Genomic DNA, 26500 nt, shown 5'->3' with positions numbered 1-26500 from the left:
CTGGTAAATTTTTGAAATTTGGATCTAGAAATTTTCATTTGTATCTAGAAATTGCAGAAACATGTGATTGATTTGAACCAGCAGTTTAAGGATAATCAATTTGGTATTTTGTATGAAGATGTTAAGGTGTGACTTTTCTCCAATTCTAGGCTTTCTTTTCTACTCTTTGGTCTTTCTCTGACTATGCATTCCGTTTAGGAGATATAAATACTTTCATTAATAATATTTTGGTAATATATATAACCACTTTCATTATTAACTAGCCAAGCTTTTCTTTAGGTAAAGAAAAAATTGTTTATTCATTTTTCTCTATTGTTCTTATTTCTTCTTACAATTAAGAGCCACTATGTGACAGTTTAAGCAAAGGAGAAAATAGAAAAAAGAGCTTTCTCTCCAAGCCATTTCCAGTGCTGAATAAAATACATACTGAATAGTATTTCTTCATCTCTGTGTTCTACAATAGGTCTMTTGTAGATAACTTATATATATATATAAAAAGTACCTCTGACTTAAATGAAATATAAAAGAGTTATGAAATACTAGGTTCTCTAACAGAATAGATTTGAAATGGCCAGATGACTTCAATGCAGCTGTGACGCAGATAGCAGATGTATCTGTGATGATGTTGAGTGTGCAATGTTTTTCTTGTGGAAATTACAGGTACRAAACATTTAATGTAAGTATGACTGCTTCATTACTCTTATTTTTGTGCTAGGGAATTAGACATGTGGATCACTTTGGGTTCATCTGTAGAGAGTCTTCAGAAAATGGAGGCTTCCACTTCGTTTGCTATGTGTTTCAGTGTACGGATGAAGCACTGGTAAGAGAGAGAAATGAAGGACCTAATCTCTTCTGTTGCTCATTGCTGTRTGTCTTTTGCTGATTGTCTTCAAATCCTGCTTCATTCAGAAATGTAATTATCTTGAAAATGCAATTAACATGGCAGACTGCTGGGAACTTTATTTATTTTAAGGCAGAAGTTATAATCGCCTTTCAAATCCAGTAAAACTTCCTTTCCTTGCAAAAACAAAGTTAGACTGTATGCCTATTATCTGGAAGGATTTTTATGGTAGTGCAGTACATCTGTTTTTCAGAAAATCARGATCACACTGCTATGCTGTAGGTCAGGCTAGTGCCCCACAGCTGTATTAATCTTTTTTACCATAGGGAAGGTTTCTAGATAGAAGCAATATCTTTTATTAGACTAATAAATAATAAAATTGGTTACTCTGGAAGAGACATGACTTCAGCCAGTGAGTTTTGTCTTGTTTGTGTGTTTGTGCACAACAACGGCTCTTCTTTTTTAYCGTAAACATATTCCCAAACAAATTACTAAAAGACTGGTTGTGTTATGTTATTAAGAGAAGCAGAAGCTCTGTGGAGGAGAAGTGAAGTTCTTTTCTTGCTGCACTCCATTTTTTTCAGGTTGATGAAATCATGATGACATTGAAACAGGCTTTCACTGTAGCTGCAGTGCAACAAACTTCCAAGACACAGCCTCAGCTCTGTGAAGGATGTCCTCTGCAAAGCTTGCATAAACTCTGTGAAAAGATAGAAGGTGAGAATTAAAGGATTTTTCTGCTCAAGTTTGTTTTCCAACAGTTTTGTTTGGAGTTAATTTTACRTTTAAAAGTCAGTGGATATTGCATATTAATTTAGGTAGGAAGGAGGGTTGAATGCCAATCTCTTTATTTAGAGGACTGCAATATTAAGTTATCTAGCAGAYAATTTTCAAACAAAAGCTTAGCTTCCTTCTTGTGTTTTCAGTTGATTTTTAAAAACTAATTAAGAGTCTAAATATTATGGAATTACAGCTACCTTGGCTYTCTTGGCTGTATAAACACATAAAATTGTAGATAATGAATTTCTCAAGAATATATGCTGGCAATAGCTGCTGTCCTTTTGAAACCAATTAAACAATGGCATTATACTACCACTAAACGTGACCCAAATGATTTTTAATATATTTGTTTGTGTTGCTGACCTCTAATCCTATATGAGAACGTGATCGTTAGAATCGTAGTTGTTGCCGGGAAAGCAAGGTCAAGACACAAATGACAATTTTCTTTTGAGGAAATTTCACAACTGGGTTTTTAAGGAAGGTCTGGGATGAATAWAGGGCAACAGAAGCTTGTCAGATCAGACAGCAGTCATTTCTTGGATTACAACCTATCTGATCTTACTCTGAAGAAACTGGAGAACTTTCAAAAGTGTATTTCACACTATTTTTGGTCTCAACTAGCTAGCTATGATTTTGGAGAAATACTGTGAAGGCAAATGGATMTTAATGACATTAACTGTGCTGTCTACTTCAGCTCCTGATCATGGCATTTCTCCTTCAGAAGTACAAAACACTGTTGATGGCTTACTTTTTTTCACAGAATGMGTGGAAAAGAAATTTAATCAAGGATGAGAGCAAAAAAAATATAATCTGAATGAGAGGGTGGTCTGCTTTAGACTCCCAGTAAATGTTTTCAACAAAAGGCAAAGAAAAAATTTAMTAAAATGCAATAAATACTCTGTTCTTCAAAAAAGGCCAAAATAAAAAGTAAGAGAAAAAGCAATCTATAGCATATATTTATGTAATCCACAAACAAAGTGCAACCAGTACTGCATAAAACACCAAAAAAACATCTGTTAAAACGTAGTAGATTGTGGGTTTATTTTATCATGTGTGATAATGGAAACTTCTCAGTCAGCTAAGGAGTGTAATCCTGGTCTGTGCTCAGCAGRTCTCCTCATCACAAAGCGTTCATGCCTCTTACTTTAAAGACAYGAGTAAAAATTCAGTGGTAGATTTAAATGAACGTAAGTTTTTTTTCTAAAGCCCTGTTCTGAAATCAGTGCAACGGGTCGGCTAAACTGGTGAACTTCAGCTTAAATTTTGTRCATATTTATATGATGAATTTATTCTGACAAATTTGATCCTGTAATTTATTCCATTTTGTTCCTCTCTTAATAGGGCTACATCCTTCTAAAACTAAACTAGAACTACAGAAGCATCTAACAACACTAAATAGCCAGGAACAAGCCTCAATTTTTGAAGAGGTTAAGGTAAGCTTTCTGTTTCACRTAAGGCCTATGAGCAAAGGATAGTTTTTGCTAATATTACTGTGAAGCACCAAAATTATTTTCATTTTTTTGTGGATTGTTCACTTGCATTTTAATAGTCCATTAATCACCCTATGCTTTAATTTATGGATCATTTTTGTTTCAGAGCTGTTAAAAAACTCATATTTTGATAAAAATCAGCTAATTTTACTCCTTTTTCCTAAGACTATTTGTTTACCATTACATTGTTGACTATTAGCTGAGGAAAATTACATGCAAATTTTTGTGGGTGAAGTTAGTAACTTTTACTCTGAGAATGTTTGGTTGTTAATTTAACTAAAGCGAATTACTATCATATTTCCAAATCAGAAAATTTCATGCTAAATATTTAACTTGGATCTTAATATTTAAGTTTGTCTGACTAACTAAGAAGTWTAACTTTCTGTGTTCTGGATGAAATGCAGGTTAGCATGGAGGAAGGTGCAGCTAGATTTAAGACAGAGGCTGAATGTTGTAGGAAATGTCATTGGGTTTAGCATAGAAAGATTAGGAAATTTCAGAGGTTTCTTTTTAATAATGTTTCCTTCCTGTCTTGAGTCATTTCARTTTTTTTCTTTGTGTGTTTCAGTGTGACAGTTTATCATCCAACACCAAATTTGGAAATTATTCTATGAGAGTCATTCCATGAGCTAATTTTTTAGGATTTAGCAGCTAACTGGCACTATTACCTTTTTAGTATTCTGTCTACATTTTAATGGCCAGAGCTTCTAGTGGTCACAGGAAGCGAACGTAACTGTGAATCACTTTTGATGAGAGTCTGCAAATGATTAACTTGACAAAACCAAGAGTAAARTATGTTTCTCCTGCTAATATTTTTTCCGTTAGTTTTTGATTGGATGTGCCTGAAAGCTGTGTTCGTCATAGCTTATTATGTTGTAATAATGACTCTTTCTTGGAATATTTTTAATAATCCAAAGTGCTCCCCCAGCAATAGCTACTTTATCCTGTGGGATTACATCAGTAGGATTAAAAACAGTATATGCTTTTCAGAAGATCTTTGTGATTAAAATCTGTAATGAATTGTCTTTTAAACTGTTTTCTGTTGTAATAATCCAAATCTAAATAGAATATTGCAGAGACAAGTATCTTCACCTGGTACTCTTTTGTGCACCGTTTTTTTTAAAATAGCAATGTTATTTCCCAAAAATAAAGTTTCCTATGAGAAAGATACGTAGTGGAATGGTCACATACTTCTTGCTAACTGAAAGGCAGCACTTCGTGTGTGCTGCGAACACAGAACTGTACTTGTATTTGTCAAAAACAAATTGCTAAAATGCATTTTCAAGTCTTCTTTGCAGCTCTCTCTGCCTTAGTTAGCTGGCCTTAGCTTTTGCTTAGAGCAAGGCTCGCTCCCACGGTGAAGTTATCGTTGGTGAAAGGTGCTTCAGGTGTTTCTCCGCCTGCGTGGCTCGAGCCACTGGTGTCCTCTAGTGGATGGATGCGGGAGCATTAACTGAGTTAAACCTGACCTCGCGCCAACTGCATTTTGGTAGGGACAAAAAGGGTGAAGTATTTGCAAACAGTGACATGAGTGGTGTAATTGCTACACCTGTGCTTTTTTTTTCTTAAAGAAATCAAGACCAAGAAATGATCAAAAAGAGAATGAGTTGGTTATCTCTGTTTTGAGAAACATGTATGAAGAAAAACAGAGGGACCATGTTCATATTGGAGAAGCAAAGCAGGTGAGTAAGCCCTCAGTTCCTGTTCATGTAGGAGCAGTTGGGAAAAATCTCCTGTTCCACTTTTATAATTTTCCCTAAAGTAGATTTCCATCACTGACGTTTTGGAACCTTAAGCAGTCAGAAGTGGTGAAAGCTGGTTTTGCTTAAGATTTATAGGCTGTTTGTCAAGTGCAAAATAGACTTATGTCATATGCTTTACAGTGCCTGGTACAGACTATTTTCAGGCCTAGGAGGGGTAATTAGGTGAACCACTAATTTGGTTGTTTCTTTCTTCTTGCTACAATGGAAACTCAACACATCTCAGGGAATATATAAAAAAAAAACTTRTATTTTGTCAGCTAAACTGTCGCACTTGCCCTGTCTGTGTCTGTGTGAGCTGGTGCGTTGCCAAAGCATTGGACTGGGTTTTTGATGAAGACTGTTGCATGTGCTCCATAGCTGGAAGTTWTTTTTTCATGCAGACCACTGAAGTGGCCTGAAGGAGAAGTGGCCGAGGAGCCCATTGCTGCAGAAACAGCAGCATTTCATGCGTTTCCAAAGGCCCGACCTACTTTGTTCTTTATCGCGTTGTTAAGGAATAGGCACAGTAGAACAGGTAAGAGAATGTAGGGCTGATGCTGTTTAACTGGCTGTGTTTATTCAGCACCATTAAAATTTTCAAAAAGGATTAATGATTTTGGATGTCTTAGTTTGTGACTGGCTAACTTGAGGCACCTCAAGGAGGCCTGTGTTTCAGAAAGAGTTCAGCAGCCATTCTCTGAAAGCTTGCACTTTGGATCGTTTAACCCTTTCCAAAATCTTGACTGATTCCTACCACCACTGGCTGATAAATTTGCTGTAATGCCTCTTATTGACTATTTGTAGTATAAACTAGTAAATGAATATATGGAGAGTGATTAGACCCACTTTTCATTTACTATGGATTCAGTTTTTTAATCTCTTCTCTTTTTTGTGACTTAAGGATTAATTACTGACCTGTGAGAAGGCAGGAAGAAAACTTTACATGTTTTGTTTTCTGATTTTTGTTTGAGGCATCTCTTCAGAAATAAGTGAATTTAGGGGAAAAAACAATGTGGTTTGAGCAGGATAGGAAGGGACATTGCCTGGGGTGGTTTTTTTCCATCATGTCTGAAATATTTTCATTTGGACTAATGTCAACTCTCAAATAGTTGTCAATCATGAATGGCTTGGAAGTAGGTGTGTAGGAAACAAGATAATGTAACTCTGGCATGATTTGAGTATTCCCAGGGCCTGATGCAGTTTGTTTTTTCAACTCCTGGAACCTTAACTGGTTAATCTGATACTTGCAGAGATGCCACAGCTCTAGGAACAGAGTTGATTTGCCCTCAGTCTGTCATTTGCCTTAGCATAGCATTTTATATTTACTCTGATCGTTTGTCTCCAGAGCTGTGTAATAACAGATACCTTTGAACTTGTGCTCTGGCAATGTATTTGTCTTGGAAATTAACCCATGATATCCTGGTATCTTTGTTCCTTTATTTTCTGCACAGATATTCATTTTCATGCTTTCCTCCACCTTTTTTTAATTAATATTTAAAAGGAAAATACAGAAGTATCTCATTGTGTCATCCTGGAAATAGAATGCTTTAAAATTATGTACAGCCTCATTTGGTGATGATGTGCTAGTGTCTGAGAGCTGTTTTCTGTCTGTGTACTAATAGCACATGGTGGTAGTTACAAAGGACAAGCATTCAGGTCCCTGAAATATAGGCCAGGTAGAGAAGACTATGATACCTGGAAGTCTCAAGCTGAAGCCCCCCAAAATAATACTGAGAGTTGTGCTCTGGTTTCTACTGTGAGCGTTAGGTTTGAGTGATAATGCTTGCATCATAGTATCATTTCTGTATTTGTGATAGTTGTGTTCACAAGCTCTAAAAATGTGTTGAAGTATTTATTTAAAAAGCACTACTCAAATGACTCTTGGCTTTAAAGTGGAAGTGTTCCTACTGGTGAAATATGTAGAGGAGTTGCATTATTATACATCTTCCTAGCCCTCAGAAAGCCCAGTTTTATAGTAAATTGAGACACGGAGGGGTTTTGTTAACTATGGACTTCATCTAGTTTGATTAATCTTAGGACTGAAGAAAACCAAATCTCATCAGAAATCTCCAATCTGTTACTTGTGTTTAGAATTTATAAAATTGCACTTTGGCACTGAAGAAATTTTTTCAGCAGAGCCATAAATTTCTATTGAAATAGCAATTCTTCTGAAGGATGCTGCACTCTACTTAACAAACAAAAAATTTAAATAGATTTCTTGATCTTATTTTAGCGTATTTTGGTAAACATCAGTATAAGTATCAGTAGGGAAAAAAGGCATGAGAAGTCAAGTATTGCAGGAGAAAGCACTGATCTATGTTGCAGGAAATCTGCATACTGTTCATTGAGATGTTGTTCCATACTGTTGTGTATTTCACATTTACGTTTTTTAAAACTTACAGACTTTACAACCCCCTGCTGAGAATGCTGGAAATGAGGTGCCCAGCAGTACTCCAAGATTCAGACTAGATATGTTAAAGAACAAAGCAAAAAGATCTCTGACAGAATCATTTGAAAATATTCTATCACGTGTAAGTATTTTCATGTTTATTGTCTCTGAACGTAATTTCATTGTTTTATTTATTTGAATGCTAGATATATCGTATCTACAGCTTTCCAGACTGTAGCTAAGTGGCTATTAAAGGGAGAGTGATTAAAAATACTTGGGTGTGCATGCTAGAAAAAGACAAAACAAACTTTGACTTTGGTAAAGAAAATACCAAGTTTTAGAAGAAGTGAACTAATTTCTAGATGAAGAAATAGTGTATGTAGGCGTCTTGAAAAGTGAGTATGAATTCAAGCATGAGAACCTTTTGAAAAATAGCTATGGTTTTAGTTCTCTTTTGGGTTCAAAAAAGTAACAATAATTGTTCATTTATTATGTAGGAAGAAATAATTTTAGAACTGACTAAAGATTCTTAATAAGATAAATATTTAATACTGATCCAGAAGACCAGGTATATAATGAGGCATTATAGTTCTTAAATGCAAGAGATCATTTGAACACAAGGAGTGTAAAGAACTTCAGAAAGCACTAATGTTATCCAGGCATTTGGACAATATCACATCAAGTAAAATTTGTTGTAAACAGTCTCTGGCAATACCAATTGGTGGGAACAACTTCGGTGTGATAGTGGTCTCCAAGTAAACACTAGGAAAAGGTTTATTTTTCATGAATGCATGGCTGAAAATACTGTTAAGTATTTCATTAAGGGAACAAATCAGATGTCAGGTTTCAAGCACTGCTTAACCCTGCAGAATGCCTTCTCTTTGAATATTCTTTGCTTTGCACCTCTTTTTAAAACAGATACAGGGCAAAGCAGAATGCATTCAGGAAAAGGACTGAGGATGATAGTGGGAGACTTGAAAAGACTTTTCCCTTTGAAAAAAAAAAAAGTTATAATTTTTTAATCCAGTTTCAGACAAAAAATAAGCAAGAATTGATACATGCTAGAAAACTACAAATACTAAAGAAGATATATTGGGCATTCTCATAGCCAAAAAGATGAACTGAAGCTAGATCTAGCTTTTTATTGGCAAAATATTTTTTAATATAGGTTCAACTTGTACTGCTAAAACTAGGCTTTCAAAGCTCATTTCACACCTAATCTATTCCCATGAAACAAGTGATAATGGCAAAAGCACATTTTCCATTAAAATTATGCATAGAGCTAGGATTTTTAGCTTCATATCTTCCCTCATTACATCCTGAACAGCATTTATAGAGTTCACCCTCATGAAATCCTGATGTGGATGTGTTTGGGATGTGAAACATTACTGTAATTACACTAACACTAATATTGGTTAGTGTCCTAATATTTGCCATTTTTTCAGACTTTTGTAAATTGTGTTTATATGAGCACAGCTGTATATAATTTGCATTTTCATCTCATAGTTGTGTTGGTGAAATTTCTTAATTTTGATCAGATCTGAAATAAAACATTTTGCCTGGAGTTCAGAGAAAGAATATTCACTATCATGAATAATAGCAATTTATTAAATTGTACCTGGAATAACAGTTCAAAGAGAACATAAGCCTTTATTTCAGAACATAAAGTAATGTTACTGTTTAAGGTTAGGAAGATAAAAGTTCCATAGGCGTGTAGGCACGTGAGAATCCTTCAGGAGGTTTCTTGAAATTTCTCTCAATTACATAACATCGGGAATTAAGAGATTATGCAAAAATATTTGCTTATGTTTTCTGGTTTGTAGAAATTAAAATGGTAGTCACCAAAAGTGACTTTGCGTTTAATTGATACGGGTTTCAGTCCTTTGTAATAGACGGCCTTTTCCTCTTTTTTGTATCTTGATAACAAGTACTTAAGTGAAAATTTCCTATTTTGACCACAGAAGGTAATTTAACAATAGTTACAGTGCAATGCATGCAATACATAATATGTACATATCATAGAAAGGATGTGTGTGTGTGTGTATGTATGTATGTATGTATGTATGTATTTTCACATAAAAGAGTTGGGCATCCAAAAGCTCCTGTGTCCAGAAACAGGCACAAAATTGTCAGAGTTCACTAATTGCATAGGATCCTTTAAAATGTCAGTGACTATTCTGAATGAAACCTCTTAAGTAAAAAGAAAATTAAATTTGATAGTGACCTCAGAAGTTACAGATTGACTGCTTCAAGCAAATCTTTCTTATTTTTATGTTGCAGTGTATCAGAGAATTTCTGTGTAATAATTCTAATTGTTTGTGTGCTTTATTTCTATAGAGCAGTAAAGCCAGAGGTCCACTAGACAGTTCTGGTAGTGTGGATTTGGAGAGCTCCATGTCCAGTACATTAAGCAGCACAAGTAAAGTAAGTAAAGCCTGTAGTGAAGGTATATATTTATAAGCTTCAGTTAATATTCCCTAAAACAACTAGTCAGGTGTGAAATGTAGTTAGCAGCTGATCATACAACTGTTCTTTGTCTGAACATTTTGTATTTTATTTTGATTATTTTGTGTGAGTAGGCAGCCTAACTGATTGTGTGTGAAAACAAATAGACCACAGAACAGCCAAACAGAATGGTAAAAGCAGTATGACATAGTAGGGGGTAGCTATGTGCTGCTTTTCTTACTGGTAAGAATCCTGCTGCCACTTGCAGAGTGGTCTTTTTCCCAGTGCAGAGTCCCTCTGAAGCTGATGGGGCTGCATCCATTGTAGGCAGCATCATTGGTCAGTCTCTGCCTTTCCCTTTTTTTTTCCTAACTTGATGCTATTTTGCAAGTTTTTGAATTTGCAAATGTGTTACCCAGATAACTTTTCATATGTATAATATGTAGGATGTCTTTGAATACTCTGAGGAACAACTTGAACAAAATAACTTTGCCTGCTGTTTACTAATAAGAGAGATTTAGATTAAGAAATAGCAGTTACATGTTAGTGAAATGGTAACATGTAAGAAGTTGTTATCTGCAGAGTTTCTACTAGATTTCCGTACTTTGTGACATGGTAAGATTCATATTAAATCTAAGTTTCTGTTCTCCAGAAGTTTCAGTTCGCCTTTCGGCCTTTCAGTGCATTTCCTGCACTACAAAAGAGTGCTGCAGTCGGGGTTCCATTTGAATTAGAAATCTATTATAGTATAGAATATCGATACCGTAGATATTCAAGGCCTGCCTGGATGCAGCCCTGTCTAACATACTCTAGGTGACCCTGCTGAGCAGGGAGGTTGGACTAGATGATCTCCAGAGGTCCCTTCCAACCTTACTGATTCTATGATTCTATGATAGAGAAATATGCAGTATGTGTATTTCTTATTGTTTATATTTATCTATATATTTGAAATAAAATATGATATTATTAACATCATCAAAATCTTGCAACAATGTTAAGCAAAACCACTGCAATAATTTCCATGCTGGTGATCATGATCTGATCGTTGTAATCTGACAGCACTGAAAGTATGTGCCATGAATGCAGGATTGCATTCATAAGAACTACAAAACTGAACCAAAAATGGAATATTTCACTCCTTTTACATGATTAGAAAACTTTTAGTCTGGATAAAACAATATAAACAAACAGCACAGAGGAGAAAGATGGTCTTCCTCCTTGGATGTAGCCTTGGATATAGCTATTAATTTTGTAATGCTCTAGCATTAAGTCACCTAGTGGACTTGCCATGAAAAGTCTGCCCTTCCTGCTCATATTTTTTTAAAAAATGGCCAACTTTGCAAGACGAAAATGAGGTGGGAAGGAAAAAGAAGTTCATAGATTTGAACTGGCACAGGCATAAGATCAAAGTCCTTCAAGCAAGTTCTCAGACTAGAGATTTAGAATTTATAAGATAAATCTTATGGTGTTATATGGGATGCTAAACATCCAGTACTCTGAAATGCTTCCGTTTTCTTTGTTGTCACTTTACACAAACATGCCCAATCTGTTCACTTCTCATTTCTTCTGAGTTGTCCTCAACATATTATAAAATACTATTATTCTTGAAACTTTATTTTGGTATTTTTGTTGTATTCCGTATAGTAGAGATTTTCTGATTTGTTGACATACTTGATTAACAACTAAACCATAAGATAGCAATGCTTCTGTCTTTGAGATATGATAAAAATGTCCAGATTTGAAGCAGGTCTCTTTGGAGTGTGTGACATGGAACTACAACCTCAAAAAACAATTTTTGTCACCACATATTGATAACCATAATTTTTCCATTGCTAGGAACCACCTCTGTGTGAAAAAGAGAGAGAGAGGCTTCCTACCCTTCCTACAGAAAACTCTGTCAAGACCAGTGGCTCAGCAGGTGATCTCTGCAGTGACCAGGATAATTATCCGACTGAGCAGGCTGTTAAATTGCCTCAGCAAAGCTTTCGACGGCGAGCAAACACCCTGAGCCATTTGCCAACAGAAAGCCAGGAATCTCTGGAGCCTGTTGAAAAGTCTCCAGCTGTTCCGCAGAGGAAACTTATGAGGTATCACTCTGTGAGCACAGAGACTCCTCACGAGAGAAAGTAAGACTTACTGAAAGCAAGATATGATTTGGTTTGTTGAGGGCATATTTGGCGATGGTAATTGCATACCAGGTATGTCCTCTCAGTGAATAACAAATGCATCGTAGGAATGTTTTATTCTTTTTGAGGTTTGTAGATATCCTGTTTAAAAATGCGTTTAGCTCTGTGTGTCCTGCAGGGGAGATAAAACAAACATAAAAACGTGCAGTTCCAAAGTAAATGTTACAAAAATAAGTGTAAGCACAATATAGGATTGCTCCTGAGGAGTTAGGTTATATTTTTAAGAGCGATATTCAGTAATTTTGGTTGTTCTGATCTGCAAGCAGTATAATAAATTCTACTTTTATGTACTCTGTTCGTGGAGAGAAATGCTGTAGCATTTGTGATGCTGAAAACTTTATGATTTGGTAAATTTGTCTTTGAAATATTTAATACCAGACTTTAAATAACATACAAAACTGACTTAAATTGCCTAATTTTTGACAGAGGTGGAACTCCTGTCTGGGAGTTCCCTCCCTTTTAAATGAGCATTTGTAGGTTTTACTCACAAAAATAAGCTACTGACTGGCTTCATGCAAATATTCTTCAAGCTATCCTCCTTTACAAGTGTGCCTCTACATCTCTAAAATCTCCTCTTAACTTTATGACAGTTTTCTTCCCTCCCTCTGTCTGGCTTTTTTCAATTATTATGAAAACTCTTCTGTTTGTAGACTTCTGTTTTATTGCCAAAACTGCCACAAGTTAGACAGTAGGAAATCTGTTTATATTCCAGCTCATTTTCCCCTGCAGGAGGCAGGGCAGTAAAAGAACATGCCTAAAATAAGTGATGACAGTGAAGAAAGAGCACTTTAGTATTAGAATACATAACTGGGGATGCCTTTTTTGTCCTTTCTTTGAATCTTTTTGATTCTTAAATAGTAGCATGCATTTGTAGTGCAACTTAGAGCTTGTGTCCTGTTGGTGTGCTACCCACATGAGAGCTGTCCTGACAGTTGTGGCTGCTTGTTCAATCAGTTCTTATTTTAAAATAGTAGAGCAACTAAAAGTTAAGTATGGCTATTGCTGTTTGAGATTGATGATATAATTTTCAGTAAGATCTGAATGTGCCTGCACCCTCACGTAACTCGAGTCAAAAAGAAATCAGTTACTTATCTCTCACTGTTAAAGTACAGAAGTGGGGGGAATGGAAAACTTTAAAGAAAATTCTGCTAAAGATTTTCAAAAATCACGGCAAGGATTGGCTTAAGACCAGTCGTGAACGAGTGTTTTGAACAGCTTACCCCAATCCATAAGTTGTTTCAAAGTATAAAGAGATTCAGTTCTTCTGAAGGTGTAACATCTCACCAAGGAGGAGCACATGAAAAGGGTATTACTGATGTTGCTTTGGAGTTTAAATTTAGTCATATGCCGAAATGCTTTGCTGAAGCCTCTCAGTATATATTTGAGATTTTTCTGGTTGGATTACAATGTTCAGCCTCTCACAGAGCCTTAGCTGAGAAGAACATGGGAAATAAGTTCATTTACACTGGCCAGGTCACTTTAAAACAATTTCACTTCTCTCTTTCTCTCTACCCCCAACTCCCCACCCCTCTGTTTCTGTGTTTTGTTCTTTCTGTTACCCCAACTCCGTCCGTCTGGCTGGAACCCCACTATACGGCTTGACCACGTCTGTCGGCGAATCTAAAAGTTCTTCCGGTCAACTTGCACCTTCTCCTACTCTAGCTCGTCTTAATCCCTCAGCCTCTTCACCCAACTTTTTTAAGTACCTAAGGCATAACGCAAGTGGAGAGCAAAGTGGGCCTTTTGCACAGAAGAGGTGAGCTAGCCACTCTCTGTGGTTCGGGGTAGGGTTTGTTTTACTGTGTCATAAATACGAAGCTCTGCAGTGTAACTAACAATTCAGGGGGATTTGAGGAAGTCTCAACTCCTCTGCTACTGACTAGCACTGCATCATGGCATAATTTTTTGCTCTATTGAAATGAAATTCTTTCAGACATGACTTATTTTGGGATCAGTTGCTTGTGTTATGCAGCAGACAGCAGCTCTGATTAAATTGTGCCAGGGATTTAGTTGCCAAGAACCTGTGATCCAGCTTTGTCTCTCTCCTGAATCAATCAGTTCTGTTTCGTTCATGGTAACACAGAAGCATATTCATATTTTTTTTTTGTGCTTGATGTTAACGGCCAATTAACAACATAAGAGGAGGAAGCAATAGCTGGATAGCGGTGAGCAGATTCAAAAAGCAGCTCCTATGTTTGTCTTGGTTACCTTTACCACGCTAGATTCAAAAAGCAGCTCCTATGTTTGTCTTGGTTACCTTTACCAGTATCAGATGCTATTTTTCTGTTAACTTGTGTTTCTTGGAATGAAAATATGAGAAAAGAACATAAACCCTTCGTTTCCCTGAAAGTATGCAGCAGTGAGCTCCCTAAAATTCTTAACCATGAAAACCTTAAAGTTGTATTTGCCAAAAATACTAAATAGCATTTTTCTTAATTTGACTTTACTTCCAATGTATGGCATAACTTAGGGGGGTGGGATATGAATCTACCATGTCCACTGTACTCGTTTTTTTAATAATACTTACCTACTTCTGAACACCATACTAATGTTTCCTTATTTGAATCCCGCCAGTTAAATTCTCAGAAGTGTGTTCTTTCAAAGTAAATTTTGTACTAGATTCTGCATTTAAAGTAGCAAGTTCTTTCCTTTCCCTATTATTAAAGGGTACACTGTATTGAACCTCTAAGCAACAGGACTTAGAAGTTAGGTTGACAGGGATATCAAGTAAGTTAAAGAGTTTAAATCAATAAAATCAAACTGTCCAGGTTATTGTAATTCTTTAAGTGAAATTACCCCACAATTTTAATTCAATTGCAATCCAGCTGTAAGTGAAACCTGTTTACAAGGCACACCATGCTACAATTTTATTTTTCTTATGCTCATTACTAGCTATGAAAGAACTGCTTCACTTCATACTAGTGATCATCCCAAAGTATTTCCCCCATCCCCGCTCACATTTTCTTTAGCAGGCAGTGCTGTATGCCATACCGATATGTCATTATGGTTTATCAATTCTTTTTACAATGTAGTTCATAAGGAGTAAGTTCTCCTATCTGCTTTGTGTGCTTTTCTGAGATGTGTCTTCGAGCATTATCAGCCATGTAACTTTCTAGATTTTCATTCCGCACAGAGACTTTAACTGAGTAGTTCTTATTTCCTTGTATTAACCTTGTTCAGAGTGTGCTGGGAGCTCATTACTTAAAAGAAAGCACAGAACCAGGAATTATGTTGGCCAGAAGAATGTTAATGAAATTTGATTAGGGCTTCTGTCTGTTGCATAAATAGAGCAAAAATCTCAAATAATCAGTCAGAAAACTCAGCTTTTATCTTAAAGCCTCCAAGCTTGTCTGAATAAAACCTTGTTAATGCTTTACAAAATGCTGTTTGCTGAAGTTTTATTTTCCATTTGTCAGCATGGTGAATATCAGTGTCAACTTTTCTTATGCCTTTTTCCCAAAACTTAGTCAGTCATTGAAACTTATATTTAAGTGGATGTTCAATGGTAAAGTTGACATCAGTTCTTACTAGATTAAAGGAATTTGCTTAAACATGCACTAGAAATCTTGAGGTATGGCAAAGATTAATAAATTTGCTGGAAGTAGATTTATTTTTATTGGAACATTTTAGTTGGCCCAAGTATGTATTTCAAAGCAGCACTTTGTTAATAGCTTTAGTTTTGATCTTGGTTTCCTTGGTATTCTTGCCTTCAAAAGTTAGCTGCTTTTTGTTTGAAACTTAACATATATATTATTTTTATTCTGTGCATTTATGCTTCCTCATTCTAAACTACACTTTTCCCAACTGCACTCTCAGCATCTCCTACCGTACTGCCTTAAGGAAAAAGCTTCATTCTTCTTCTTCTGTGCCAAATTTCTTAAAATTTCTGGCTCCTGTAGATGAAAATAACACCTCTGACTTTAGGAGCACAACAAGGTAGGGTTCTCTCTGTAAGCCTCAAGGTAAAAGTGTACTGTTCAAAGGTTTCTTTGTTTGAAATGTTTCGAATGCTTTTTGCACTTGTGAAACACTGTGTGTGCAACAGTTCACTTGCATGTATTTTGCATGTGATTGCTGTGAAAAGGGTGGAGCTATCCCAGACTTTTCTCCTGTAAAGATTGCAGAAATCCTTTATTTTGGTGTTGTGATCATGCAACTTTCATCTGTGTTCTTCGTGATTACTCTGGCCAAAGGACTTTGTTAGAGGTTTTCAGTTTATAGAATCCGTGGTTCATCCTAAACAATGTCAGGGTCCTCCAGTGGAAGGAGAGAATGATTGCTGGCTTGTAATTGCTACTCCCAGCTGCTGCCAGAGTTAAGTTCATTTACCCTTTTCAGCTTGAACAAAGGCTCATGAAGCTCCTTAGCACAGGGTTGGAATGAAGCAGTGGATTGAAGTATTTAAAGATACAACAGGTGAAAGTTACTAGGATGACAGCATTGCTGTTCATTATTTTATTTAATATTTTGACAAAAAGAACTCTGTATGTAGTTAGTGGATTACATCAAAGGAGTAGCATCCAAGGCTTCTGGAAACTGTTCCTTGGATTGTTACTTATTTCAGATTGTGATATGGGAACACAGATGTTAAAATATTTGCTCCAAGTTTGTGTCTCTGAAGGAGTATGCTCTGTATGTAGTTCACAGAAGGTTGGAATTTTATTTTATGTTTGTAAAGCTCCTTCGTGTCTGCTGGTAAAAGGCATCAATAGCATTTTGTGTTTTATGAATAATTGCTAGATTTTGTGGAAGGCAGTTAAATACAAGAATGGTAAAAGTACTTTAGAGCGTATGTGCACGTGTCTTCAATGCATTGTGCATTTGATGCATTGCTGCAAAAAAAAAGCTGAAAAGTAACTAAAAATTTAGACTGCATGGAGTTGTCAGGCCCTGCTGATGAACCTGAGTGGTGTGTACAGTCTTGTATAAGCCTGCTGCCAAGGAGCAAGTTTCACCCACCGAACACTTAGAGCTTGACCGAGCATGTGCACAGCACACTGCACTCCTTGGCTGATGGTTTTTATTTTTATATTCACTGTATATAATGTGTCACTGTAACTAGCAGATTCAGGTAACCTACTGCTAAGCCCTGTTTTGTATTCCACAATTTTAGTGACTACGAATCCAAACACAGCCAGCAGGCTGTTGGTGCTGACAGCCCTGTAAGGACTCGGCGGCATTCGTGGAGACAGCAGATATTCCTGCGAGTGGCAACCCCTCAGAAAGCATGCGATTCTCCCAGTCGATACGATGGTAAAGTCTTTGTTTGCTTACTCCCATAAATGTTGCTAATGGATGTGACTTCAGAAATGTGGGTTGCTTTGTCTAATATTGCCAGGTGTCAGATTTGCCAGGTGTTCTCTTTGTATTGTCTTTGCAGTTTTTCATCTACTTTTGGGTCATATCAAGCTCATCAGCTGTTGCATTTTTATTTTTCAGCTTCATATGTAACATAGTTCTGATTGTGTTAACTTAACTACCTAGCAAAGGAGTGATTTTCATATGTGCTGTTTAATGATTTCTGGGTGGGAAAAAAAATCCACCACCAAGTATTAGTTTGAAGAAGGCAATGCTTCTGTTTGATCTTCCATGCTGGAACATAGAACTAAGGCCTCCTAGAAATACCCAGGATTAGCACAAGCAATTAAATTTCTTTTATGATTTCAGTTGAGTTGTGTAAACTTAATAGCAGACTGAAATTGGCCTTGCATATACTTCTTCAGTGTGTGATGCTTTGGCACTTAAGCCATTCTTCCTACCATTTCCTTATTTATTTCTTGAATTTCTTTAGATCTAAAGAACCACAGACAGGGAAAATCACTATATGAGTATGAGGGTGCATCACTTCATGCATTTCACCTTTTGCGAGTCAGACAGTACAATATACAGTGATGCCAAAAATGACTCAATGAAACAAATCAATGTCAACAAATAATGGTTTCTGGGTCACTAAAAATTGCATTTTGGAGCTTAAGCTCTCCAGGTTCTACCTTCTCACTGCTGTAAGGCCACAGTATAAAAAAGTAACAAGGAACAGGAGGAAGCAGTTTATTTTATGTATATAATCTCAGTATTTGAAGTAGTGGGGAAGCTGTCAGTTTTGATAGCTACAGAGACACTTTTCTTGCCTCTTAAGAGAAATGCCCTTGGCTAACTGGATACTGCACATTTCAAGAGCATTTCTAACATTAATGTATTGTTTGCAATGTAGCTGGACTTAATGTGGGATAAGCTGTATATGCAGGTGGAGACCTCCGAAATTTTGTGTGCTTCAAAACTAAATGATCTCAAGAGCATGTAAGTGTACATATACATGTCTGTGTAAACATGGATGTGAAACACTCTCCTTTGAAAGTGGAACATCTGAAGGCATATGGAGGGCTATTCAAGTTCAGCTGTACTGTGAAATGACTATTTTTGCAAGTTTGACACAATTTTATTATTGAAAATAGTCTTACTAGGTTTTGAAAGCCACAGAGCTTCCCTCATATTAAATAGAAAAAAAGAAAAAAACTAAATTACCCATTGAAGCTTTTCCTCTGAGATTTAGTAAGGCATAATAGTAGCAAGATACAATCTTAACAACCTACCACTGGATAAGCGGAATAGTTGGAAAAATAAGTGTGGCCAGAACAGAAAACAGGAACTGCTATTAATAAGAGGAGCAGTTTAGAAGATCTGACCTTTTTCTCCACTCTTTGTTTTCTTTTTCTGTTTTTTTTTCCAATGTACGTATTCAGTTTATGAACAGAGGGAAGACATCAGACAACTACTTCTCCCCCACCCCAAGTATTAGATTTTTGCATACAGAGTTTTGTGTATCTCATCTGCTTCTGGAACATTTTTGGAAGCAAAGGATACTCACCCCTGTTCAAGTCTGTAGTGTTGAACAAGAGACCTATTGTACAGAGGATCTTACACTGGTTAATGGTTGATTATCACCAACCATAGTTAACTTCTGTAATTCCAAAGAAAATATACAAAGAAAATGCAATCAAACATCATCACTTTGTTGCTTTTTCTTTCATCTTCTCCTAGTGAGAAGCTGCGTATGTGGTGGAGTTTCTTGATTTGATAAGAGGTTACATGTAGAGTTGCTTTTGCTCTATTTCTTTTTAAGGCTTTCTTGCTGTTATTATTTTAGATTGATTTCTTTTGAAAATAGGATTTATGCAAACAGCTGATATATGACTAAAAGGCCAATTTCAATTAGGTTGGACAGACAGAAGAAGATTTTAGAGATACTATGTTTTATTACATCCTGCAAAACTAGGCAGAAAGAGAGGGAAACAAGGGAGCATTGAGTTTCCCTTTATAAAAGGTGATTCCATTGGGCAATTTCCTCTATTAAAGTGCAGTAGTCCATACACCACTCCAGGGTACGCTACAGGGAAACCTTAAGAAAAAAAAGCCTGGGAATTTTTAAATTAGTAAGTCAACCAAGACATCCAGATCTCTGAGTCAGAGGTGATAGCAAGTTTTACAAGTTTAGCATAGTCTGCTTTGCTGAACTTCATATTAATAATCCACCAGTATGCCTAAACGATATACTGCATTGACCCAGTGTGGGCTGACGTTGTCGGCCGAACGAAACTGCCCTGTAGATTTAACTTCTTCAGGCTGTATTTAGTAAATATGCCCTTGTAAAATGTCATGAACAATAGAGACATTTTTTAAGCTTTATACAGACAGATCTAGATTCTGACATCGGTGAACCCTTTTGTATTGGCAGCTGGTGAGCTGAATCTCCAGAGGCATTTTACTCACTGCCACTTCCTATGTGGTTAACTGGGGGCAGGATATGATGAAGTATTTACGATACTAATAAAAAACCTAAACAACTGATACATAATTATGTAGAAATTTCAAATTTAATCTTACAAGGTACTGAGCTTGAGAGATGTCTGATATCCAAAGTCTCCACATGGAGCTGACTGCCCTGTGAGTTCCACTGACTTGCACCTCCGGACCCTGTACTTCTGTAGGAGGTATTAATAGGTATTCGTAAGAGTGCTCATTGAGTTAAACCTTCACTCCTTTAGCTCAGCTGGAGAACAGTGACTGCTAGCTGTGCTTTGGTGGTGTCATTGCATGAGACAAAGTAGAGAGCACACTGTGTTTCCCAGAAACCATCATTTAAGTGTGCCGTTTGCCTTACACATGAAGGAAGGTGTTTGTTTCTTTCTAGTTCTGGAGGAAAATGAAGCTCTAAATCAGTAGACCTAAGAAACTAATGCAAATAGACATCCTGTAACAACCAAAGGAATGTTTTTATGTACGTGAGGCATTATGTTTTCTGGTGTACTCACCTCGCCTGTGGGAGTGTGGCCAGATCGAGCCCGGCAATCAGGCAAGGGAAGAATCTCACCTACCAAGAAAAGAGACAACATCCCATGTGCCCTCCCCTCTCCCAGTCACTTACAGCTTGCAGCACTGCTGCTCTCCCATTTTCCCAGCTCTTGAATGTAATGAAAAGTGTTCAAGATAAAAGGTATCACAAGACACAGCTCTCTTCCCCCACCACCATTGCTAGGCAGCCCTGAAGCGCAAGGGAGTAGCTCCTATACGACAGCCCATGTAGGAGAAGCATGGTAGAAGTTGCTGCCTCGCAGGGGGCAGCCTCTTACACCCATCTGCCCATTGCAGAATATCCAACAAGCTTGAAAATGAGGCTGAGCTCCAGTTTGGGGACCTAGGAGGGGTTTTCTGCATGGACAAAATGAACTGGAGCGGCTTTTATTGCTTTCCACCTGGCAGCTAGAAGTTTAGAGGGGCTGAAATACGTCACTTCTAATGTAGCAAGGTGCAATTTCAAATATTTAGGCTCACCTCATGGATTCCCTTCCTTTGCAGAAGGGTTTTGTACATCTGACTGGTTTGATTAGCTTTTTTTTGCTAGAATTAGCACATTGGCAAAGTTATTCAGTTATTCATACTTGGAAAAAAGATTAAAAAAGGCTTTGGAAGATGAATGTTTCTAATGGGTCAAAACATTTCTTTTAATACTTTTGAAAGAATATTGTTTATGGAAAGCTGTTGAACAAATAGACCACATCATATGGGATAGGAGCAGTTTTGCTGCTGTAGGTGGTGTGGAGCACTGGAGGGCAGCGTTTCTCCCGCTGCCAGGCTGAAACACGATTGAGTTGTGCCCTGTTCTTTAGTATTTTTCTTTTTTTGTGGAGAAGTGTTGTGTCCCTCAAGGTAGAGGGATGGAACGGGTACACTTTACTGACATAATCTACTGTATTATATCTACTGTATTATGATCTGTTACAGTATAATACTTATTTTGAAAGCTGAATTTTTTCATCTCTCTTTCTTAAGCTTTTTCGGGACATTGTTTTCTGTATCTGAATACCCAAAATTCACCTTGAATCTCTCATACAGTCTCTTAAAGCTTCTAAATAGTAGAAGTATTTCTTCAGTTCTGTGATTCGTGCCATTGCTATCTACAGGCCTTGCTTGCAAGCCAATCTTCATAGTTGCACAGAGGCTGTCTAATACCRGTCACAGTGCATCCCTGCAGGTAGATTAGGACTTTCTAGTTCTCTTTCTTTTCTGGTGAAAAGATGAGGGAATAATTTGGTGATCATTTTAAACCAGCCAGTGTTTGAGCTCACTCAGCAAAGGTCATTAGTTTTCAATTGGATCAGTTTTCTTGTCCCCGAGCAGTGTTGTGGGAGAATGAGAGCAGGCGYGAGGAGGAAGGCAGAAGCCCCTGTCTGGAAGCTGAGGGTGGATGCTGTTGCCCTTTCTAGGAGCAGGATGTGCGTAGCTCATCACGAAACTTCACCCTGCATTGCAGTGCAGCGGTGTATTTACATACTTCTATTCTGCATTTACAGATCTCTGTGCGGTGAGGTATTTTCACTACAGTTTTCACACAATAACTATTAGAATTGCTCATAGTGGGAAAACTGTTTTGCAGATTGTCAGAAACTCCCAGCAGAGTAAAGTCAAATGTTAGATTTGAGGGTGTGTGAGTATAGTTTTCTGAAATAAATGATGGGAAAGTAATTCTGCTTGCAGTGGCTTTCTTGATGTGGGAGGTGTGTTAGCAGTAGCTAACATGTTTTTTGGCAGCTGTGGCTGTTTCGGGTTGGAGAATGAGTGATCTGTTTTGAGGGGGGATACTGAGGGATGCGATTATATATTTAATAGAAATTGTACTTTGCAGGAATGAGATATTTGGTATTGGATTTTTGTCAGGGACAAAAATCTGGTGGGAAAAGGAACCTTAGCCAGAACAATTTAGAACATAGTATTTGAAAATTTGCCTTGCAGAAAAGTTTTCTTTTAAAAAGTACAAGAAAGTTTCTCTATAAAGGGAAGAAAATATATTCAAGTATTAGAATGCAGAGGGTTTCACTCTCTGGCAGACAGAGGTAGCAGACTTAAAATGTAACTGGTGAAAAGAAGGTTCTGTACAATTCTTCAGATCTGGAAAAATGGTTTTCTTAAAACCAGTTGTGGCTAACAACTATGCTGTTTGTTTTGTGGTGAGGATTATGTCTCTGCCGTTATAAATGCAAAAATATTTTTAGAATCACTTTGTAATGATATTGCAAATACTGTAAGACTGTTGCATTGGCTCTCTACTTAGCTGTGTACTTGAATGTTCACATAATATAAACTACTTGTTTCTTCAAGTACTATTGTAATGGTTCTTTTTGGCAATAAAATGATTATTAACTGATAACTAGTTTTATGAATAATAAGGTATCTACCCAGTTTATTAGAATTGATGAGTTCCTTCCCTTTTCAGAACGTACATATGTTCATAATCTTGATTTGCTGTGTAGGAGCTCAGATATAAACAGTACCATGCATAATGTGTGACAGCTTCTGTGCCCATTGAAATATTAGGCATTTCTGAAAGCTTGATAATGCTGGTAAATGGGATGAATTTAGAAGTAGTAGTTACTTTTGAAGAACATCCTTGTAAGAAAAAAACAAACATTAAACATCTCTTAGTGTTGATTTTAAACAGTTGTGCTGAAATACCTGAATTTTCAAGAAGTCCATATTGAGCCATTCCCTTAAGTCATATATGAAACCACAAGAACTTGTTTCTTGTGACTCCATATCCAAAGTTTTCTGACAACTTCCAGTCATTTTTCTGTGTTTGGTGATGGAGTCAAATATTCCAGACAGCTGCATAAAACAATATGAATGGTGTTTATATCCTTGGTTATAGAAGTCTGCGGTTCCTTATTCATTCTGTGTTATATATGAAAGAACATATTGCACTATCTCAGTACAAAGTCTGGATAGAGCTAAGGATGTGGTGAGAGTCCTTTCCTTTGGGCAGTTTAATTTTAATTCTTTTATGTTTAAAATGCAACAAAGAAAAACAGTCTGATGCAAAAAAGCTTAATGGGAATTCTTCCATCCACATTCTCATTAAGTTGTCTTACCTGGCTTATTAACCCTAAAGAAAAGATGTAACTGGAGAAGAGCAGGCTTTTACAGATTCATGTGTAAATAACTCCATAGTGATGTTAGTAACATGTTAATAGTCTAACATTACATTTGAACTTCTTCCCCTTTAGCTTCTATAAAAAATAAAACAAGGACTTCTTTTCTATCTACAATGTTTCAGCTTCTAGTCAGAGATCAATCTTGTAATCTTTTGGTTTTGGTATTTGAGATTAGTTATACTACGTGCTTCTGATTTTTGTTTTTTTTTAATTTAGACTTTTAGGGGCGGTTGTAACATCAGTTGATTTTTGGCTTTGTGTGTATGCGATTTCTCTTAGTGACTTTCTTTTTTCTTGTTTTTGGAAAGCCTCATTTAATACTGTGATTATTTGAATAGGAAACTACTGATAAATTAAAATTAACGCAGTCAATTACTAATAAAACTTCTTAATAAGATTTAAGGCAACATTTTAACAATTCACCATTGGGATTCTGTAAGGTCCTCCACCAGGTCCTAGCAAATGCTCTGTGTTCATTGTAGCTTCTTCTGAAGTAAATGGAATTTCATGGTAATATCCCTGCAGTTGTTTACCCAAATAGTCAAATATTACCTATTTTAATGACTGTTGCTATCATCCACTAGCATTTCATTTACAAGCTTTCATTTACAAGTTTCCTTAGTGTGGCCCTGGCAACGATATACCAGTACACTTTGTAATATTTTGTACCTTGTTTTGTGTCTCTTCTTCGCACATGATAGTTTTATGTAATTTGTTTGCTGATCCTTTTTTGGAGTGTAGGGACCCTCGCATCTTGGGACTGAAACTCTGTCGCCTGAAACTAAAGATTTGGGTACAGATAAATGAGTCTGCACAAATTCCACCTGTTGCTTATGGCCTGCTGTCAGCCTGTCCTTCTGTGGGCAGTGAGCAGTGGGAGCCTCAGAGCAGCGCTTCCAAGGTACTTACAGATGCATGAGTGCATTTGTGCAGCATTTCCGTCTGCTTTGTGAGCGGTTCCATCAATTGCTCATCACCTTGCACGGCTCTAATGAGCCCAGGGTAGTGCTTTTTTCCTCCCCAGCAAAGCATGCTGTGTTTCTGCAGGAATACTTAGTTTGGACCCGCAGACTCCTAGAAGTGTGTTGTGTAGAAAAAGAATTTTTATGGTAGTCCAAGTGTGGACTTAAAATGCAAAATAACCTGTACATTGTCAAGATATAATAACAGTTATCAAGTCAACTTGCCTAATCCTGAATCTGAAAGAGTAAAAGTATACTGCAAATAGTTTTCCATGGAAACTGCAGTGAACAGACTTTTCCTGCTCAATATATTTGAAAGATTATGAGTCAGTATGGAGTAAGAGTCAACAAAAGCTGACAAGATTGGCAAATAAACAGAGAAGCAAAGTCTTTAAATCCTGCTTTAGTGGCACTTACTAGTTCATAGAAGTTTTGAAAGTTGCACAGTACTTAATTTTAACACATGGCAGTTTGATTCAGTGAAACATGCAGTCCCAGTTATGTTCAGCTGAATTGCTCTACTGTTTATCTTTGCTTTCTCTGCTATCTCCCAGTCATTCATGCCTAATAATGAAGTATTTAGTTTCTTGTTTGTAATTTTTCTACTCTTGTCAGTTCTGCATGTGGAAGCCAAACTGTATGTCCATTATTCACTCTGTTATATATTCATGGACACAGGTTAGTGCTGACTTACAAATTTCTTTTGTAAGTTTTGACTTTACTTTGAGGGATTACCTGCACATTCTGCTTCCCCTTCTTCACCATCCAAACAGCTGACTCAACTCTGCAAACTTTGAACAAACCATCTGGGCAGTTAAACAGGTTCGTGTTTTTTTTTTTTTTTTTTTTTCTGTGCATCCTGCCGCATGCCAGCATGGTAATGAGAGGGAAGGCAGGTTATGCTTTATCAGAGTAGACTTTAGACTTTCTTTTGAATGTCCACAAATGATAAGAGGAAAGGAAGAAAAGATAGAAAAGGAGCTACCATTTGGAAGGTAAAACCAAGACTTAAGACTCTTCCACGGAGGAATTAGAGGTAGGGTTGATAATTGTAATCATTCAGCCTACTTRTAACCTTTCTGTAATCTTTATTTTTCTTTCATACCCTTAACTATTGTGAATTAAATTTCTTCTAGTGAAAGCAGATCTTATCAGGATAGCCAGTAATAGAAAAACAGTTTTCATCCCAAGTGGAAGCAGGACCATGCTCCTGAGTAATCAATACTCTGCAGTGACACAAGTGTTGCTTCAGCAAGTTTGACTACTGAAGGACTAAACCTGAATTACTTTTCCAGCGAATTAGATGGTGTTGGTCCCTGGAGACCAATCCATAAGATATGCAGTGAGGAAAATACAGTATGTAAATTAAAACCAAAATAAAATCGTCATTCTTAGGTTCATTCTTGCTTTAGGAAAGTGATGCATCTTTGTGTTTAATCCATTTCATTGCTTGTGTTTTGACTGCCTGTTTTTTGAAAGTGGGTAGCCATAAGCTGTTTTTATAGGTGGTCTGATATTTTCTAACCAAAGTGTTTATGTGCACGCACCACATGTACCCACAAAACCAGACTACATATCTGACTCTAGAAGAGCTCGAAAAACCACCGATAGCATGAGCAGGGTGAGAAGAGGAGGTTTGTTTTCCCTAAGATGTACATGCATCTTTTATTGGGTACTATAAGAAAGTAACAAGAAGCAAACAGACCACAGATAACATACCGTAGGTAAAGATGTTCCTAACTGGACTGCTTTTGTCACCATTCATTAACATCTGGTGACATTAATTCCTTTTTCCTAAGGCAGTGTTGATTTGTGCATGAAATGCAACTAGAGGAAAAATAACTTTCCTGGAAGAGGGTGCCTTTTTTAAGTTCCAAACCAAAGCAAATTAAGCAAACTCTGCAGCATAAAAAAAATGTACAAAACATTACTGACAGTAGTGTGTGTGTGTGTGTATGTTTGTGTTGAGTGGGTGGGTGGGGAACAATCAAATGGATAAAAATTTCTCCTTCTCAACCCAAATCAAGCTGAGAATTAATCAAGTGTGTGTTCCTTCCCTGCCTGATGACATCTACCTAAAGCTCTTTTATAGTTACAAGTCTTCGCTCGGAATTTTTTTTGTGTACTTGCAAAGAAACAAAATTCAAAAGAATGCTTCTTATTTTCTTTAAGGGGTCTCATA

At 36.8% G+C, this 26500-nt stretch overlaps 1 protein-coding gene across 6 annotated transcripts in view; it reads left to right on the top strand.

The window, feature by feature from the left end:
- Nucleotides 1-26500, top strand: part of TBC1D1 (TBC1 domain family member 1) — a 107183-nt gene that overhangs the window by 52920 nt on the left and 27763 nt on the right. For 2 of the 6 annotated variants that reach the window (XM_085322722.1, XM_085322727.1), the window contains exons 4-13: nucleotides 716-820; nucleotides 1426-1558; nucleotides 2963-3054; nucleotides 4683-4793; nucleotides 7256-7384; nucleotides 9580-9666; nucleotides 11524-11813; nucleotides 13501-13629; nucleotides 15690-15809; nucleotides 16987-17126. In XM_085322722.1, coding sequence (XP_085178848.1) covers nucleotides 716-820; nucleotides 1426-1558; nucleotides 2963-3054; nucleotides 4683-4793; nucleotides 7256-7384; nucleotides 9580-9666; nucleotides 11524-11813; nucleotides 13501-13629; nucleotides 15690-15809; nucleotides 16987-17126 — 1336 coding nt within the window. The remainder of the gene's footprint in view (nucleotides 1-715; nucleotides 821-1425; nucleotides 1559-2962; nucleotides 3055-4682; nucleotides 4794-7255; nucleotides 7385-9579; nucleotides 9667-11523; nucleotides 11814-13500; nucleotides 13630-15689; nucleotides 15810-16986; nucleotides 17127-26500) is intronic. The other 4 variants (XM_085322723.1, XM_085322724.1, XM_085322726.1 and 1 more) reach the window with 4 other exon arrangements.

The sequence above is a fragment of the Rhea americana genome, unplaced genomic scaffold (assembly GCF_003343005.1).
Source record: "Rhea americana isolate MKP2758 unplaced genomic scaffold, rheAme1 scaffold_8, whole genome shotgun sequence".
In the NCBI taxonomy this organism is placed as follows: domain Eukaryota; kingdom Metazoa; phylum Chordata; class Aves; order Rheiformes; family Rheidae; genus Rhea; species Rhea americana.
This window is presented reverse-complemented; position numbering and strand designations above follow the sequence as displayed.